General features: G+C 39.5%; 1 protein-coding gene and 1 pseudogene across 1 annotated transcript in view; both read left to right on the top strand.

Annotated features, from left to right (window-relative positions):
• The window catches only part of Gfpt1 (glutamine--fructose-6-phosphate transaminase 1), a 114,231-nt gene that overhangs the window by 54,037 nt on the left and 39,819 nt on the right, over positions 1-20,375 (top strand). Inside the window, exons 8-11 of the mRNA XM_045151882.1 lie at positions 738-817; positions 9,307-9,412; positions 12,539-12,702; positions 13,600-13,695. Of these exons, the coding sequence (XP_045007817.1) occupies positions 738-817; positions 9,307-9,412; positions 12,539-12,702; positions 13,600-13,695 (446 nt within the window). The remainder of the gene's footprint in view (positions 1-737; positions 818-9,306; positions 9,413-12,538; positions 12,703-13,599; positions 13,696-20,375) is intronic.
• On the top strand, positions 10,313-10,509 carry LOC123461764 (annotated as a pseudogene).

Genomic DNA, 20,375 nt, shown 5'->3' with positions numbered 1-20,375 from the left:
CCCGGCTTTTTATTTTTAATTTTAAACACAAAACATTTTTTTGTCTGCTCCCATAATGCATGACCTACAATCCCCATGGGGTTGACCTGCATCCCAACGAGGAAGACCTCTTCTGAAAAGGGGCAGGGAGGAGGGAAAGGATGGTACCAACATGTGTTGTTTACATACCAAATATGTCCATATATAATAAAAATAAATTTAGGAAAACATAACAAAACAATTTTTTTTTTGTGGAATGGACCAGATGGTAAATACTGATGAAGCATGTGGCCACCCTGTGGCACTCAATGTTGTGAAAGCAGCTAAAGAGCATATGTAAAAGAAGGGCCTGTCTGTCAAACTTCCTTTAATATAGTTGCAATTGGCAATTAATAATAATTTTAAGCCAGGTGTGGTGGTGCATGCCTTTAATCCCAGCACTCAGGAGGGAGAGGTAGGATTGCCATGAGTTTGAGGCCAGCCTGAGACTACATAGTGAACTCCATGTCAGTCTGAGCTAACGTGAGACCCTACATTGAAAATAACAACAACAACAAAATCAAATAAATAATTTTAAAACTTTATTGAGATAGGCAGGTATGGCCAATAGGTCTTTACTGAGCTAATTTTTAAAATTAAAATTATATTTGAAGAGTCTTATATTTCAGATTACGATGAATTTTTAATTAATATTTAAATTTAATATTGTTAGCATACTTGTAAAATTGATTTGGTTCTGATTCATCTTGCATTCACAGGCGAGGAAGTCCTCTCTTGATTGGTGTGCGAAGTGAACATAAACTTTCTACGGATCACATCCCGATACTGTACAGAACAGGTAAAAGCTCCTTTTGCGTCATTCTGGGAAGATGTGTGAAAACGGAAGATAATTCTTTCCTTAATAGAAGTAAATGCTCTTTGGTCAGATCCATATGTACATATGTATATAAATATATAGTTATATCTAGACATAAAAATTTGTTTTGTGAACTCTCTGATGAGAAGAATTTTTTTTTTCTGTTGTACATCTTTAGCTAGGTCTCAGATTGGATCAAAGTTCACACTGTGGGGATCACAGGCAGAAAGAGGTGGGAAATGCACTCTGCATGAAGGGAGGAGTCTTACCTGCTTTCCTTCATTCTTTACTAATTCTTTGTTTTTGAAGTGAATGTGCTAGGCCACTAAAATTGTGCTTATGTTATGGGGAAACATTTTGACATTTATTTTTCTAATTTGCAGAATATATTTTGTTTGCTTTTGGCATTTAAAAAATTATATTATTTTGCTTAATACAACTTGTTTTATTAAAATCTGAGGTTGAGGAAGTCATTGAAATTATAAAGTTTTTAAAAAAATTTTTTTATTTGAGAGAGAAAGGAGATAACAGAAAGAGAAAGAGAGAGAGAGAGACAGACAGACAGACAGAAAGAAAGATAATGGGCACTCTAGGGCCTCCAGCCACTGCAAATGAACTCCAGACACATGCACCACCTTGTGCATCTCCTGTGAGTCCTGGGGAATCAAACCAAGGTCCTTTGGCTTTGCAGGCAAACACTTTAACCACTAAGCCATCTCTCCAGCCCTAAAGTATTTTTTTTTCTGTGTTAAAATAGCTCAGAACACATGCTTATATTAGGAAAGGAGCATTGAACTAAGTTGTAGTTACTTGCATGATTTAGTCTTTCTTTTAGGTGGAATACATTTATTTATTTTTTTAATTTTATAAAAATTTTTAATTGTTAAGTTAGTTTAGTTTTTTTTTTTTTTTTTCCAGTGTAGAGGATGAACCTAGGGCCTTGCACATGCTAGGTTAGTGCTCTGCCACTGTGCCACAACCCCTATGATCTCTGTTTTTATTTATTTTAACTTTTTTTCCTATTTTTATTTCATTGTAACATTTTCATACATGCATACAATGTTCTGTTCTTGGATCATATTCTTTTCCAGCTATAGCTGTCTCTTGTAGTTTACTCCTTTCAAATACCTTCCTTCCTCTTTCTTAAGGTCTTCAATTTTTAAAAAAATTACCATACACACACACACACACACACACACACACACTCACACACACATATTTATATTTTTAGTTTTGGACATACTGAGTGTGTAAACAGCAAATGATGGTGCCATCCTTACCCTCATCCCTGTCCTCCCCTCTGAAGGGATTCTCCTTGTTGGGGATTCTGGTTATTTATTTATTTTTTATTTTTCAAGGTTTAGTTTCACTCTAGCTCAGGCTGACCTGTAACTCACTATGTAGTCTTAAGGTGGCCTCGAACTCATGGTGATCCTCCTAACTCCGCCTCTCAAATGCTGGGATTAAAGGTGTGCACCACCACGCCAGGCTCTCTCTTTTTATTTTCTTTTATTTTTTTCAAGTCAGGGTCTCATTGTAGCCCAGGCTGATCTGGAACTCTGTAGACACAGGCTGGCCTCAAACTCAAGAGTAATCCTCCTACCTCAGCCTCCTGAGTGCTGGAATTAAAGTTTTGGGCTATCATATCCAGCTTTGGAATACATTTAAATGGTCATTTCTTTATACATGACTTTTTTCTTTTAGGTTTATTTACATTTGATATTTTGATTCACTTTGTGTGTTTGGAGTCATTGTTCTTTGTTTGAAGTTTGCTTATTTAGTGGTGCTATGAGAGGAGGGTGATGTCAAACCCAGTTATGCATGCTAGGCAGACAGTCTACCTGTATATCCCTGACCTCACAGGTAAACTTTTTTGTTAGGCAGACAGTCTACCTGTATATCCCTGACCTCAAAGGTAAACTTTTTTGGGGGGTAGGGGCTTTGAGACAGGGTCTCACACAGCTCGGGCTAGCCTAACTTTCTATGTAGCCCAGGCTGGCCTTAAACTCCCCATCTTCCTATCTTTACCTCATAAGTGTTGGGATTCTATTTAGCCAAAATTAATTTTTTAAAAAATATTTTAATTTATTTATTTGCAAGGAAAGAGAATGAGAATGGGTGTGCCAGGGCCTCTATCCATTGTAAACAAACTTTGATGCATGCACCACTTTATGCATCTGACTTTATGTGGATACTGGGGAATTGAACCTAGGTATTATGCTTTGCAGGCAAGCACCTTAACCTCTAAGCTGTCTCTCCAATCCCCAAATTAATTTTTTAAAAATATATTTATTTATTTGAAAGAGTATGGATATGCCAGGGCCTCTTGGCTTTCAGTCTTTTGCCATTTTTCTCTAGGTTCAAGCCACCACGTCTTTGCAGAATAGGGCCATATTTGTATTATACTTTAATTGAATGATAAAATAAACATGCCGTAAAACATTTTTTTGAGGGCCGGAACATTTTTAGACTAATAGCTGTATAAATACTGTTCAAACGGGCAATAATGTCTTCTTTTACATATTTTATTGTTTCAGTGTTATTTTTTAATAATTATTGATTTATTTGAGAGAGAGAGAGCAAGAAGGAGATAGAGATAGAAACAGAGAGAGACTGACGAGAGTGCGCAAGCACAAGAGAGAGTGAGCACGGGCCTCTAATCATTGCAGACTAATTCCAGACACATGTGCCACCTTGTGTATCTGGCTTTAAGTGGGAACTAGGGAGTCGGACCTGAGTTTCTTGGCTTTGTAGACAAGTACCTTAATTGCTGAGCTATTCCCCCCACCCCTTTTAAATTATTTTGAGGTAGGATCTCGCTCTAGCTCAGGCTTACCTGAAATTCATTATGTAATTTCAGAGTGGCCTTGAACTCACAGTGATTCTCCAAGTGCTGTGATTAAAGGTGTGCACAGCCCACACCTGGCCATTGTATTTATTTCTTTAATTTTATTTTTTAAAGAACCAGTACTTCTGGATTTTTAAAAATATATTTTATTTTTATTTATTTATGAGAGAGAGAAAGAGAGAGAGAGAGAGAAAGAGAGATAGAGAGAGAGAATGGGCACACCAGGGCCTGTAGCCACTGCAAACAAACTCCAGACACATGCACCACCATGTGCATCTGGTTTATGTGAGTACTGGGAAATTGAACCTGGGTCCTTAGTCTTTATAGGCAAGTGCCTTAATTGCTATGCAATCTCTCCCGCCTTATATTTATTTATTTTTAACACAGGCGCTGGGCTATCCTTTTTCTTGTTTTTCTTGCTTGTTTTTTTAAAGATATTTTTATCTATTTATTTTCAAGCAAGAGAGAGGGAGGGGGTGAGAATGAGAATGGTGTACCAGGGCTTATTACTGCTGCAAATGATGTCTAGATACATGCACCACTTTGCATCTGCCTTTATGTGAGTACTGAGGAATCGAACCCAGGCCAGCATGCTTTGCAAGCAAGCATTTTTTTTTTGTTGTTGTTGTTTTTTAATTTTTATTTGCATTTTCCATGATTATAAAAAAAATCCCATGGTAATTCCCTCCCTCCCCACCCCCCACACTTTCCCCTTTGAAATTCCATTCTCCATCATATTACCTCCCCATCACAATCATTGTACTTACATATATACAATATCAACCTATTAAGTACCCTCCTCCCTTCCTTTCTCTTCCCTTTATGGCTCCTTTTTAACTTACTGGCCTGTGCTTCTAAGTATTTTCATTCTCACGCAGAAGCTCAGTCATCTGTAGATAGTATCCACATATGAGAGAGAACATGTGGTGCTTGGCTTGGCTTACCTCACTTAGTATAATCCTCTCCAGGTCCATCCATTTTTCTGCAAATTTCATAACTTCATTTTTCTTTACCACTGAGTAGAACTCCATTGTATAAATGTGCCACATCTTCATTATCCACTCATTAGTTGAGGGACATCTAGGCTGGTTCCATTTCCCAGCTATTATAAATTGAGCAGCAATAAACATGGATGAGCATGTATTTCTAAGGAAATGAGATGAGTCCTTTGGATAAATGCCTAGGAGTGCTATAGCTGGGTCATATGGTAGATCAATATTTAGCTGTTTTAGGAACCTCCACACTGATTTCCACAATGGCTGGACCAGATTGCATTCCCACCAGCATGTAGAAGGGTTCCTCTTTTTCCACATCCCCGCCAACATTTATGATCATTTGTTTTCATGATGGTGGCCAATCTGACAGGAGTGAGATGGAATCTCAATGTAGTTTTAATCTGCATTTCCCTGATGGCTAGTGACGTGGAACATTTTTTTAGATACTTATTTGCCATTCGTATTTCTTCCTTTGAGAATGCAAGCAAGCATTTTTAACCTCTGAGCTATCTTCCAAGCCCTTTTATTTCATTTTTTTTCCTTTTCTTTTTTTTTTTTTGGTTTTTCGAGGTAGGGTCTCACTCTGGTCCAGGCTGACCTGGAACTAACTCTGTCATCTCAGAGTGGCCTTGAACTCATGGCAATTCTCCTACCTCTGCCTCCCGAGTGCTGGGATTAAAGGCGTGCGCCACCACGCCCGGCTTAAAATTTTTCTTGGGAATCTTGATGTTACTAACACTATAGTTTATGGCAATTTAAAACGTGTAAGGTGTTTTGCTTGGGGTTGTTCCCTGTGGATGGATAAATAGTTTACCACAGCAATCGTGTGTGGTGTTTTGGAACGTTGTCCAGACAGCTTTAACTGGGATTGGAATCCAGGGTTCCTTCCTCTATAGCACATCATGAACCAAGGTTAGCCTGATGTGCAGGGACATAGAATGACCAGGATTTTATAACTCTTTCTTCAACTGTGGGCTACCAAGGGAAATGCTTTTTTCAAACAAAATTTATTTATTTATTTGAGAAAGAGAGTGCCAGGGCCTCCAGCCACTGCAAACAAACTCCAGATGCATGTGCTCCCTTGTGCATCTGGCTTACACGGGTCCTTGAGGATCTAACTGGGATCCATTGGCTTTTCAGGGAAATGCCTTAACCGCTAAGCCATCTTATCTGTGCAGCTGGGAAGTACTTTTTAAACCTGTTTCTTTAGCTTAGGAGAGTTTAATTCTCGTCATTTTATTATGGTTTTCATACATACAGCAGGGTTAAAATGATTTAGCTAACACCTATATTCCTACTACCTAGATCCTACCATTAATCTTTTTTCTGTAGTTTTCTAGAAATGCAGTTTCATATAGTCACATCCACCAATTTTGTGTGTATAGTATATGTATGTGCATGTGTGTGTATGTGTGAATGCATGTGGAGACCTAAAGTTAGTGTTGAGTGTCTTCCGCAGTCACTCTTCACTTTATTTATTTTTTTAGAGTGAAATATAGTTTAATTAAAAAATTATACAAACTAATTAAAAATTCCACAGTATTGGACAAGACAGAAAACTTTAAAAGATCAAAAGGGTTTTGAGAAGATTCTGAACTCATGTTACTTCCGAAGCTTAAGATCTTGTTCTAATCCACAAAAGCATAAAGTAAAAATTGTAAAAGATGCAAAAAACACACATAAAATGTAAGTGTAGGTATATGCTCACATACATTACATATCAAAATACACTTGGGAGAAAATAGTTAGTCTAAGACCACAAATCTAATAACCATGTTGAATCATAAACATAGCTGTATTTTAAACAGAATTCCCTGATTTTAGTAGATAGTAACCCCTTTGCCCCAATGATGACATGAAGGTCAGAGTAATAAACAGTACCAACTCTAGATCTTAAGTCCAAAATATTTTACTGTATAGATGATGCTGACCTGCAACTATATAACCCAGGCTGGCCTCAAACTCCTGATTCTCCTACTTTAGTCTCCTGAGTTCGGGGATTAGATCTTCTACCACATCTGACTTCATTCTTTTTAGCTACAATAAAGTTCCCCTCCTTTTTTTTTTTTTTTTTTTTTTGCGGTATGGTCTTGCTATTGCCCATGCTGATCTGGAATTCACTGTGTAATCTCAGGGTGGCCTTGCAAGTGCTGGGATTAAGGTGTGAGCCATTACATTCTGGGGAGTGAAAGAGGGAATGAATGGGTGGCCAGGGCTTCTAGCCACTACAATGAATTCCAGGCACTGCTAAGCCATCTCTCTAGCCCCTAAAGTACATTTTTTGATGGATAGTTTCGAGAGTTTTGTCAAAAGCATGAGGCTGGAAAGATACCTTATCCTGCCTTGTATTCAATTCCCCAATTGTCTAAGTAAGCCAGATACAAAAAGTGATCAGGCCCTTAGTGTTTATTTGCAGCTGCAAGCCCCCACCCCTGTGCACACACCTGCAAATAAAGAAAAAAAAAGGAAACAGAACTGTTTCCTCCTTTCAGCAGTTTCCTTGAGCTGTGCCTTAGTGATCAACCTCATCCTGTTCCTAGCCTCTGGTGAACACCATTACCTGCTTTAGAGTGCCATCACTTACATATTTTTGAAAGTTTGATATCTTCTCTGCTACCAAGTTTGTCTGGGAAGAGTTATTATCACTCCAAATAGTCACATGGTAGAGAACATTGCATCTGTGTTTCTAAGAATATTACCAAGTGTACATTTTTAGAGGGCAGATATGAATAGAGCTTTTATAAGTGACTTGTAGTATGCTGTAGCTGTTGTGTCCATGGGTTTTAAAGTTTCCTATGCCCTGGTCTTGGAGAAAGATACTCACATTCAAAAGGACAATTTATAATAGAGACTTTTTGAGTAGATAGGGTTTTTTTTTGTTGTTGTTGCTTAAGTAGTCCAGGCTGGCTTTGAACTCCTGATCCTCTTGTCTCCATTTCCTAAATAAAGGTACTGTAAACATATGCCACCACCTTGGTTCTAGTCAAGAGAGGTTTTTTCTACTTTGGTCTAGTTTGCCAAACTTCAGCACACTTCTTCATTTCCACTTTAGTTGTAAGTTAGCAAAAAAGGAAAAAAAAAATATTATTCATCACTGATAAGTAATTAAGTACTAGAATTAAAAAGAAATGGTCTTCACAAAAGGACCATACTTTATACTGACTTAAAAGAAGCATAAAATAATACTATACTAAGACAGGAGAGATTCTGAACCTATTAGTTTTTTCTGTGGCTTTCAGTAAATGTCACATAGAGTGTGTTGTGGTTAGAGTGACATGTCTTTGCTTTTAAATGAGTATTATTCTATGTTGTGTGATGATTTGTTATGTTGACTTGCTATTACAATCAGCAACTCATTTTGTAGAAAGTGATTTGCCCCTGGCTTTCATTTTATTTTATTTTTAGATTAAAAAAAATATTATTATTTTTTTACTTGCAAGCAGAGAGATGGGGGAGAGACAGAGAGAAAACACACCAGGGCCTCCAGCCACTGCAAATGAACTCTAGATACATGCTTTACTGCAACTGGATGTACGTGGGTACTGGGGAATTGAACCTGGGTTGTTAACTTTGGAGGCATGCGCCTTAATGGCTGAACCATCTCTCCAGCCCTATTTTTAGTTTTTTGAGTTAAGGTCTCACTCTAGCCCAGGCTGGCCTTGAATTCATGGTGATTCTTCTACCTTGGCCTCCTGAGTACTAGGATTAAAGGCATGCACTACCATGCCTGGTTTTCATTTTATTCTTCATTGCAAAATGTTGATTTTTTTTTTCGAGGTAAGGTGCCATTTTTGCCCAGCCTGACCTGGAATTCACTCTACATTCTCCCGATGGCCTCTAACTCACAGCAGTCCTACCTCTCTGCCTTTCAGATGCTGAAATTAGAAACATGCACCATCATACCCACCTGAATTTTTTGAGACACGGTTTTATGTAACTCAGGCTGGTCTTGAATTCGTTTTGTAGCTGGAGAAGAGTTTGCACTTCTAAACCTCCTGCCTCTGTCTCCAAATGTTAGGATTATAGGCATGTGCCATCATGCTTGGTGTTGGTACTTTAAAACAATGTACTGTTATTTATCTATTTGAGAGAGAGTGTGTGAGTGAGAGGAAGAATGGGCACTCCAGGGCTTCTTGCCACTGCAAATGAACTCCATCCAGATGCATGCTGCACTTCGTGCATTTGGCTTTTTGTGGGTACCAGGGAATTGAGCTTTGCAAGCATGTTGCTTTAACTGCTGACCCACCTCTCCAGCACAGTTTTGACATTTTAAAAATAATTTTTGTGGTGAGCATAGATACACAAGTATATTCAGTTTATCAAGTTTGGTATGATATTGGGTCTTTTGATTTAAGAGTTAATGATAATGAATTCTTGGACTTCTACCTGGAAAAGAAATACTACATCAGAAAGTACAGTGAGCACGTTTCTTTGCTATTCCTTTTCACTCTACTCTTTGTCTTTTCTTACTGGCTTTTGCATGGAAATGAGGTGATCTACCTGGCATTTGAAAATTGCTAAAATTATTGTGTTGCTTTGGGTTGTTTTGTTGAATTTATAAACAGTTGCATATGTTTCTATTGTCCATGATATCCCACATTTGCCAGCTCATGTTAACTATGTTCCAGGGAAAGACAAGAAAGGAAGCTGCAATCTCTCCCGTGTGGACAGCACGACATGCCTTTTCCCTGTTGAGGAAAAAGCTGTAGAGTATTACTTTGCCTCTGATGCAAGGTGAGCTTCTTTCATTGATTCAAGGAGAATTTTTGAGACAGAAAACCATGAAGGCATTTTGTACACATCTAAGAAAGCTTTCTCTTTTTTCTACTGGCGATTGAACCTTTGGTTCCTGTATGCTAAGTAAGTGCTGTACCTTTGAGAGATCCCAGCTTCTAAAACTTTCTTAAAGTAGAATTGATCTTTTTGACAGTGAGGTTATAGAACACTTTTTCTCCCACTTAAAAGCACATAGGTCAGTTTACCAAGAACATATACATTTCTTGAGAATTGTCCCAGTGTTATTGTTTGTTTTGCTTTTGCTTTTGTTTTTGAGTCAGGGTCTCCCTGGAGCCCAGGCTAAGCAGAAACTCACTTTACAGCTCAGGCTGGCCTTGAGCTTGTAGTGATCCTCCTACTTCAGCTTCCTGAGTCATAGAATAAAAAACATGAGCCACCATACCTGGTGAGTAAGACATTTTATTTATTTATTTATTATTTTGGTTTTTCAAGGTAGGGTCTTGCTTTTAGTTCAGGCTGACCTGGAATTCACTATGTAGTCTCAGGGTGGCCTTGAACTCATGGCCATCCTCTACTTCTGCCTCCCGAGTGCTGGGATTAAAGATGGGCACCACCACACATGGTGACTAAGACATTTTAAAAGAAAACACAAAGACTCTACTTTCAGGGATCATTTATTTTTTAAATTTTATTTATTTATTTATTTATTTACTTACTTACTAGAGAGAAAGAGAGTGAGAGATAGAGAATGGGCACACTGGGGCTTCCAGCCACTGCAAATGAACTTCATACACATGCGCCACCTTATGCATCTGGCTTACCTGGGTCCTGGGGAATCAAATCTAGGTCCTTTGGCTTTGCAGGCAAGTAAGTACCTTAACTACTAAGCCATTTCTCCAGCCCTCAGGGATCATTTCTGTAGCTTGTCACTAGAGAAGTTATTTTGATGGTGTACAGCACTGGAAACCATGAGGAGGAGACATAGTGTTCTCTCCTGAATGTGAAGCTGGCTCTTAGTGTTGCTTTGTTGAAACTGTCTTACCTTTGATGATCATCCTTTTTCTCCCTTTGGGAGAGAACACAGTGTAAGTTGAGAAAAAAAGGAAAAGAAAGCACAGTGGGATATTTATTTAGATGAAATAGTAATGAGGGTAAAATGGAACCACTCAACTTGCCATTAGGAGTTTTCATTCACTGTACCTGAAAAAATAAGAGAAAATAATAAAAATTGGTAAATGATACCATTTAGTACTTTAGAGAATATATTATTTCAGCAAGAAACAAGCTTTGCTATTTTTTAGATTTTGCAGATATGTAAGATGTGTAGTTGGTGCTCAAGATGTATTATTGTTATATAGTGAGTTTGTTATGGAGTTGACAGTTATTACTTAATGTAAACTGGAAAATGAAGAAGCATATCAGCTTTTTTCATTCCTTCTCACATTCATGTTTTATACTCTGAGTAGAGTACTATGATTGCTTCTGGAGGTAATGGTAAAATTAAAATACAACTTGTACGGAGGCTGGGGATATGGCTCCATGATTAAAGGTGCTTGCTCTGCAAGCTTTCCTACCTGAATTGGATCTCTAGCACCCACATAAAGTTGGCCACAAAGTGGCACATGTGTGTATCCTAATGTGCCTATAGCAATGGGAGGCAGAGCCAGAAGTCCCAGAGCTCATGGGACAGGTTGAATGGTCTTTCCTGTGGCAAAAATAATGAGAGATCGCCCCTTTGGTTTTTCGAGGTAGGTTCTCACTGTATCCCAGGCTGATGTGGAACTCACTATATAGTCTTAGGATGGCCTCAAACCTGCAGTGATCCTCCTATATCTGCCTCCCGAGTGCTGGAATTAAAGGTGTGCACCATCATGCCCAGCTTTAATGAGAGATCATATCTCTAAGAATGTGAAAGGAGAGAACCAATATCTGAGGTTGTCCTTAGACCTCCACAGGTGTGTTGTGGTATGTGTGCAAATAGGCACACAAACACTTTTTAAAAATTATTTATTTACTTGAGAGCAACAGACAGAGAAAGAGGCAGATAAAGAGAGAGGGAGAATGGATCTCCAGGGCCTCCAGCCACTGCATACGAATTCCAGATGTATGCGCCCCCTTGTGCATCTGGCTAATGTGGGTCCTGGGGAATCGAGCCTCTAACTGGGGTCTTTAGGCTTCACAGGCAAGCATTTAACTGCTAAACCGTCTCTCCAGCCCCACACACATTTTTATATACACACAAATAAAAAAAATTAAATTGCCTTTATGTAGTCCTACCACAATTTAAGAGACAAATTACAAAATAATAATGCACCACTGTAGAGTTCTTACAATGACAAAATACACAGTGCTTAAAATAGGGTCATTTATCCTCTTGTATGTAGGTCTCTTTAAGGAAATGAAGCTTGAACTGAGCTAAGAGGAGATCAGGAGCTAGCCAGTGAAAGGATGGAGGGAAGAACATTCTTTCTGTGCAGGTGGCTCTTGGGTGAGAGTGCAGGAGGGATGGGAATGGTTAGGACAAGGTAAAAGTATGCTTGTTAGGGATGGAAGTCAATTTGTAGTTTCCCTAACAGTCAGTGGGAGGCTGTCATTTGTTTACTGGTAAGGAAAAAATTTTGATTAGTGGTGCTATTTAGTGTTGACTTGGGCAGAAGAGAATGGATGACAGAGGTAAGAGAATGTGGTAGATAGGATGCTGCATTAGCCAACCAAAGAGCTGGTGGTAGCTTATACTTGGTGGTAGTGGACATGTAAGGAAGCTGAGAAACATATAGGGTTTAAAATTTGAGGCTTTGGTAAGGACAGAATGAAGTGGAAATAGCCATGCCTTGTGATCTAGTCTGGTTGTTTAGGTTGCTGCAGAGATCCTTTACTTAGTGCAGAGAGCAAAGACAGGGCCTAGTGAGTGTGAGGCAAGCACTCTACCAACTGAGCTGTGTCACTAACCTAATGCTTTATTTACCTCTGCTTTGCAGGGAGGGCATTGATATCTAGACAGCTAACAGAAGTGTTGCGACATGAGCATTGGTGTTTCATTTTGGTCCTTGTGTCCTGTGATTGCTTTCTTTGTGACAGTGACTCATGGTTATTGATCATAACAACTCATTGAACATTTTATAGTGCTGTCATAGAACACACCAATCGTGTCATCTTTCTAGAAGATGATGATGTTGCAGCAGTGGTGGATGGCCGTCTATCTATCCATCGAATTAAACGAACTGCCGGAGATCATCCTGGCCGAGCTGTGCAGACACTCCAGATGGAACTCCAGCAGATCATGAAGGGTGAGCATTTTTGTTAGGTTACAGCTTGGGATCCTTAAAGAAAAGAAGCATTCTGTACATGTCCAGCTGATGGAATCTTCCACACCATTAGTGAAGGGACAACCCCAGGAAAAGGACTAATTCTTTGGAGAAATTATCTGCTGTTCTTGCATTAGTTCTTCAAGCTAATTAATGGTCTGTAACATTATAAAAAGGAGGTTATTTTAATAGTACCTAATGTTTTTAAGATGCTTTATTAAGGGTAAATGTAGCTCATGTTCTGTTCCTTATTCTCTGGGCTTCAGCTTGCTCATACAGAATCTACCTCATTAAGGTGTGTTAAGAATCAATAAGACTGGTATGTCAAACCATTGGAACAGTGCTTGATAGATTTAGTGCACACTACATAATATGCACTCCTATTAACTGTTAGAATTACTGTGATTTTTATTCTCCTGGGTTGGAATGGGAATAAAAGCAAATATTCATTGCAAACTACTGTGTGTGGAGTTCACTATAATCAGCACTTCAGTGCACACTATGAAGTAACTCCTGTTCTTAGGGCTTTTTAGAGTAAGGGATTTCCTTGGTTGAGATAGTAAATATTAGCTCTGATTTGAACCTAAATCTGACTTAAAAAATGTGATTATATTATTGCCTTGTTTTGCTACAACTATACATTTTAGCTATGAAGTAAATAAAAATGATTCTCCTCCTCAATTGCTCACTTTTCTTCATGAAGAGTAAAGCATTCATCTAATCCTTTAGGCAGTCACATATGAGTATTATTCTATATTGTACAACCTTCTGTTTCATTTATCAAGTTTATGTTAAAGGACATAGACTCAGTTGTATGCAAATTTCTTATCCTTTGGTTTATTACTTTTTGTTTTAATTACATACTTTTTATTCCTGTAGGCAACTTTAGTTCATTTATGCAGAAGGAAATTTTTGAGCAGCCAGAATCTGTTGTGAACACAATGAGAGGAAGAGTCAACTTTGATGACTATACTGGTAATGACAGATGAATGATTTTGTTTCGTATCTTGTTGGGGATGCCATTAGCAACCTGAAAATCCATTGTCTTTTATGTAGCCTTGTAGAACAACTATGGCTGCCAGACATCAGTGGAGCTCAGCCACTCAGTATGTATATGAAACTAGAATAGTCTGCTTCATAGACACAAAGTAGGCTAATGGTTACCAGGTGCTCAGGGAAGAGAACTGGGGAGCTGTCATTTCATCGTACAGTTTCACTTTGGGGTGATGACAGTCCTGGAGGTGGGTAGTGGTGATGGATACCAACAGTGAATGGGCTCAATGCACTGAATTGTGTGCCTAGAAAGAGTTAAGATGGAAAATGTCACATATGGGTACCTGCTTTGGCTGTCAGGGTCAGTCTGGGCAGATTTGGGACACTGAGTCTTGGGAAGAATGAGACATGGTCTGCTTGCTGGGAAGCTTACATCTGTGCCAGGCAAGGTTTCTCTCATAAATAAGGAAAAGTGTAAACTTTCCAAGAGGACTTTTTTTGAATGAAACCCGTACCTTCCTCCATGTTTAAAGTAGAAGTCAGAGTACAATTCTAGTCTTGTTTGTGGAATTCTCTCTAGAATATTTATCAGCGGAGTGTATAGACATGACTGTGATGTAAGTATATAATTATTAATTAAAGAAAGATGAGGCTAGGGAGATGGCTCAGTGGTTAAATGTGCTTGCTTATAAAGCCTGCAAGCCCAGGTTCAATTCCCCAGCACCCATTTAAAGTTAGATACAAAAAGCAGTGCATGCATCTGGTGTTCATTGTAGGGGCAAGAGACTACATGTGCATTCACACACAACACATGTAAAAATAAAAAGGAAAGATAAAAGTTAGTTCATTAGAAACACATGTTGCCTGTGCATTGTGGAGCACGTCTTTAATTCCAGCACTCAGGAGGCAAAGGTAGGCAGATCGCTCTGTGTCCCAGGCCACCCTGAGACAACATAGTAAATTCCAGGTCAGCCTGGGCTAGAGCAAGACCCTACCTATGTGTATGTGGGGCGGGGGGGAAGAACTGTATATTAATGTTCAAATGCTTAAAGTTCAGTGTTGAATGAATGGGTCTGTTTGTAGGAAGAGGGATTGCTATGAAGGAATGCTTCATGAAATATGAAGGTATGCATGGAAGGTACAAGTCATTGAAGGCCAGATAGGAACATCATTTGACTAGAAGAGCTTTAGCTAAGGCATTCAGTGAGAAAAACCATTAGAGAGCTAAACGCATGGAGTAATCTATAGTTTTGGTCTCATAGATTTGGTACTTGAGAAGGAAAAGGAAATAAGGCTGGAACAGGTGAGAAGCTCAGTAGGGTGTCTTCTCTTAAAGAAACTGCAGAGTTCTCAGGGGCTGTGGAGCCAGGCTCAATTTCACTGGTGTACTGATGTGAGAGAGCTACCAGTCTCAAGCATGCAGGAAGGCAGGCTGACTACATTTGTTAATAGGATGTTGGTCTGTCTGGAACACAGTGAAAGGAGAGAGATGAGCTAGGAGAGAGCTGGGGAACTATGTAATCAAGACCCTCATCTGTCTGTGTCGGGGAGGAGTTCGGAAGGATGGCTGAGTTGGAGGACTGGGAGAGAAGCAGTAAACACTATGGATTTAAAGTCAGGAAAAATATTTGTTGATAAGGGAAGAGAATGAGACAAAATTGTCCCTGTTGTGGTTGTGTCATCCTGGGTTTCCTACCATATTCTGGAGGGAAAAAAAAGCTATATAATGTAAACAGGGTAGCTGTTAAGATACGTAAGTCAAGGCTTGCATCAGTTTGAATTTCTTGCTGAAAGTCATGTTGCTAGTCACTCATGGAGCTAGGCTCATTTCCATGTGTTCAATGCGGTTCTTTCAACCCCACCCCACCTGAATATGCTCCACCAGGCATTCTTGCTGTTTTTTGGTAGTTGTGTCTACTGTTACCAGGATTAAGCTTCTTTCAAAAGCATTATAAGGGCTGCAGAAATGGCTTAGAGCTTAAGGTGCTTGCCTGTAAAGCCAAAGGACCCAAGTTTCATTTCCTATAATCCATGCAAGCCAGATGCACAAGGTGGCACATGGATCTGTAGTTTGTTTGCAGTGGCTGAAAGCCCCATCATGCCCATTCTTTCTATCTGCCCTTCTTTCTCTTAAAATAAAATAGATTTTTTTTTTAAAAAAAAAGCATTATCAAGTCAGATATAATGGCATACATTTGGGAGTTTGAGGCTAACCTAGGCTTCTGTAGTGAGAACTTGCCTCCAAAGAAAAATAAGGAATCATTTTAGACCTTGGAGGATTCTTAAACTCTCTACCATCGGGAAATAATGGTAGGATGAAATTTGAGGTTTAGGGAAACACTTGTCCAGTTAACCTCATGTTAGCCTTTGTTTATTTTTAATTTAATTTTATTATTTTTTAAATTTTTTGTTGTTGTTTGTTTGGTTTTTGAGGTAGGGTCTTACTCTAGCTCACGCTGACCTGGAATTCACCATGTAATCTCAGGGTGGCCTCAAACTCATGGCGATCCTCCTTCCTCTGCCTCTGCTAGGATTGAAGGCGTGTGCCACCACACCCAACTATATTTTAAACTTTTTTATTGGCAGCTTCCATACATATGGAAAGTATACCACGATCATAAGGCATTTCCACCTCCTTCCCTTTACTCCTCCCAAATCTTTCCCTCATCTGTTCCCTTCTTTCCAATTAGTCAGTCTTCTATTTTGATGTCATCTTTTTTTTCCCTTCCTATTATGCAGGTCTTGTGTAGGTAGCTTCAGCTACTATGCAGTCATGAATATCTACAGCCTTTGTTTCTTTTCTTCCCAAACTTTCACAACACATACCAAGGGCTGTGAAAACAATGTGGACAATTATAGGAGCAGCTTTGTCTAGTACAGACAAAGGAGAGTGAACAAAGCAGTGGTCACAGGGGACTTAAAATCTATAAAAAGCACTGTAGATTACTCTCAGTCATTTGGGAAGCCAGTGATATTTTTGTTCTTACTTTGTTTTGTCTCTCCTTTGCTAACTAAAAAAATAAAATAAAATAAAATAAATTGATGACATGCTTATTTTGAGGTAGATTCACTTTTTAAGCCCACGTTGACCTGAAACTCTAGGCTGGCTTTGAACTCACAATCCTCTTGCCTCAGCCTTATAAGTGCTGGGATCATAGGTGTGTGCCATCATGCCTGGCTTTGCTATTCATATATAAAAAGGAGCACACAACATCATTAAAAAAGATAACAGGTAAGACATACATTTCAGTTTTATAGTACAAATAAGGCAGACAAGGGACGGGTAGGTGATGAGAGCAGGGGCTAGGTAGGGTGTATAGGCGGGGATGTAGCAGAAGAGGATGGTGCCCATGAGGAGACACATCTTCCTCCTCAGTTGGGCCCTGGCTGGGGTCTGGAGCTCTGACAGATACTTGGAGTTTGAGCAGGGGGTGGGGGCTCAAAAACTAGTTGAATAATTAGAGTTTCTTCCAAGTAGGAAACTAGACTGTGTCAATGGACCCACAGATAAAGATGCCAATCAATGAACACATAAATAGCTCTAGAGACAGAAACAGGATAGACGCCACTGGACAGTTTCAAGATCAATCTTGTTTTTATTTATTTATTTGAGAGAGAAAGAGGTAGAGAGTGAGAGAGAGAATGGATGTGCCAGGGCCTCCAGCCATTGCAGATAAACTCCATATGCATGTACCTCTTTGTGCATCTGGCTTATTTGGATCATGGAGAATTGAACCGGGATCCTTTGGCTTTGCAGGTAAGAGCCTTAACTGCTAAGCCGTCTCTCCAGCCCAATCTTGTTTTTAAAGATCACTGTAAAAAATAATACTTAAAAATTATATTATTATTGACAACTTCATAATTATAGACAATAAACTATGATGATTCCCTTCTCCCCCACTTTCTGCTTCACAACTACATTCTCTACTCCCCATCATATCCCCTCTCTCTCTCAGTCAGTTGCTCTGATGATGATGATGATGATGTCATCATCTTATCCTGCTGTTGTTTGGGTCTGTGTAGGTAGTGCTAGGCACTGTGAGGGCATGGATATTTAGGCTATTTCATGACTGGAAGAGTGCACTATAAGAAGTCCTACACTTCCTTTTCCTTTTAACATTCTTCCTACCACTTCTTCTGCAATGGACCCTGAGCCCTAGAAGGTGTGATAGAGATGTTTTGGTTATAAGCACTCATCTGTCACTTCTTTTCAGCACTATGGTGCCTTTTTAGTTATCCCAGAGGTCACTGCCATCTGAAAAGAAGCCTCTTTGATAAAAAATGAGAGTGCATTAATACATGGGTATGCTGGGCACGGTGCTAAACATCTGTAATCCCAACACTCAGGAGACAGAGGTAGGAGAATTGCCATGAGTTTGAGGCCACCGTGAGACTACATAGCAAGTTCCAGACTGGCCTGGGCCAGAGCAAGACCCTACTATGACAAACCAGAGAAAAAAAGTGTGTGTGTGTGTGTGTGTGTGTGTGTGTGTGTGTGTGTACATTAAGAAAAGTGCTTACAGGGCAGTTTGATGAGTGTAATTTATGCATTTAACCAGTAGGTATTACACCTATAGGGCTCATGGCTATCACTGTTCCCTCCTGTGGAGTGGTCCTCCACTCCAATTAGAGAGTAGTTGGTTTGCCCTATGACAGATGTGCCACTATTGCACCTGTTGGCTGATTTGATCTGGCTGGTTCAAATTAAGGCTTGCAATACCCACTGTCATTTATCTCCACTGTTGACTTTTCTCTCTCCCATGAAGCTGCATGCAGCATAGTTTTTACCAACTTTCTGTCAGCTGGTATACAGGGAGAAGTCTTTCAGCTCAGTTCCAGCAGAGTTTCTCAGTGACCTTGCAGCTAAAGCATGTGGAGTCTTCAGCAAATAGGGTCTTACCATCTATTCCTGGTGGGAAGCCAAGAGCCTCGACAATGGCCTGTAATGTTTTGGGGGCATCAGGGGCCTCCCTAGCCAACAATTTACTGAAAGGTATCCCATCCCTGCCACTGTAAATTTTCTAGTAACAATCTGGCTACTGGATGTGCCATTTTCCAAAAACAATAGGTTTCTCTGTGACTTAATATTATACCCACTTAGCTTTTGATTAACCTTCCCCCCAGCTTTCCTTTACTCAGTTTCTTATGCCCACCTCACTTAGACCATTCCACCCCTCCCCCATAAAAACTTACATATATGTAAGTTCCCATAAAAACTTACATATATGTAAGTTTTTCTACTTACATATAAACAACACCATCCTCTTAAATCCTCCCCTCTCCTCCCTCCCTTACAGCCCAGGCCCTTTCTAACTTATAGACCTCTGCTACTGAATTTTATTCCAGCTCACATATAAGTCCAAACATTTGTAGCTAGGATCCACATATGAGAGAGAACATGTGGTGCTTGGGTATTTGAGCCTGGGTTACCTCACTAAGTATAATACTTTCCTGGTCCATCCATTTCCCTGAAAATTTCATAATTTCATTTTTCTTTACCACTAAATAGAATTCTATTGTATAAATGTATCACATCTTCATTAGCCACTCATCAGTTGAGGGACATCTAGGCTGATTCCATCCATCTGTATTTCTTCTTTTGAGAACACTATTTAATTCCATAGCCTGTTTTTTAAATTGAGTTGTTTGATTTCTTATTGTTTTATTTTTTAAGTTCTTTGTATATTCTGTATATTAGTCTTCTGTCAGATGTGTAGCTGGCAAAAATTTTCTTCCATCTGTAGGTTGTCTCTTTGCTCTATTCACATTGTCCTTTGCTGTACAAAAGCTTTGTAATTTCATGAGATCCCAGTGGTTGATTAGGGATTTTATTTCCTGAGCAACTGGGGGTTATATTCAGAAAGTCATTGCCTATACCAGTATGATAAAGGGTGTAGCAGACAGCTTCAGGTTCACTGAGATGAACTTCCAGACCTGGCACAGTTATGGAGGAAGGGATATTTATTGAAGCTTATAGATCCAGGGGAAGTTTTATAATGACAGAAGAAGCTGGCCTGCTTTCACAGGTCCAAGCAGAGAGAGAGAAGCCACAAGCCCAAAAGCCACACAGCACACTATTGGAACTCCCTGGCCACTTTGTATATCTTTAGTTTGGAATTTTAAACCCACCACCAGGTCTGCCAGGTGACACCTCCTCTAACCATGTGGCTGTAGATCCAGACTATACACTAATAAAACACTGAGTATATTGGGGACCATCTATTCAAAGTACAACAAAGGGTTTTCCCTACTTTTTACTCTAGCAGTTTCAGAGTTTCAGGTCTAATATTAAGGTTCCTGATCCATTTGGACTTGATTCTTGTGTATGGAGAGAGACAAGGATCTATTTTCCTCCTTCTACATATAGATATGCAGTTTTCCCAGTAACACTTGTTGAAGAGGCTGTCTTTTTTTTTTTTTTTTTTTTTTGAGAGCGACAGACAAAGCGGGAAAAGGCAGAGAGAGAGAGAATGGGCGTGCCAGGGCTTCCAGCCACTGCAAATGAACTCCAGATGCATGCGCCCCCTCGTGCATCTTTCTAACATGGGTCCTGGGGTATCGAGCCTCAAACTGGGTCCTTAGGCTTCACTGGCAAGCAGTTAACTACTAAGCCATCTCTCCAGCCCTGAAGAGGCTGTCTTTAATCCAGTGAATTTTTTGGA

The sequence above is a fragment of the Jaculus jaculus genome, chromosome 6 (assembly GCF_020740685.1).
Source record: "Jaculus jaculus isolate mJacJac1 chromosome 6, mJacJac1.mat.Y.cur, whole genome shotgun sequence".
Classification (NCBI taxonomy): Eukaryota; Metazoa; Chordata; class Mammalia; order Rodentia; family Dipodidae; genus Jaculus; species Jaculus jaculus.
The sequence above is the reverse complement of the archived record's forward strand: the minus strand, read 5'-3'. Positions and strand labels throughout refer to the sequence as shown.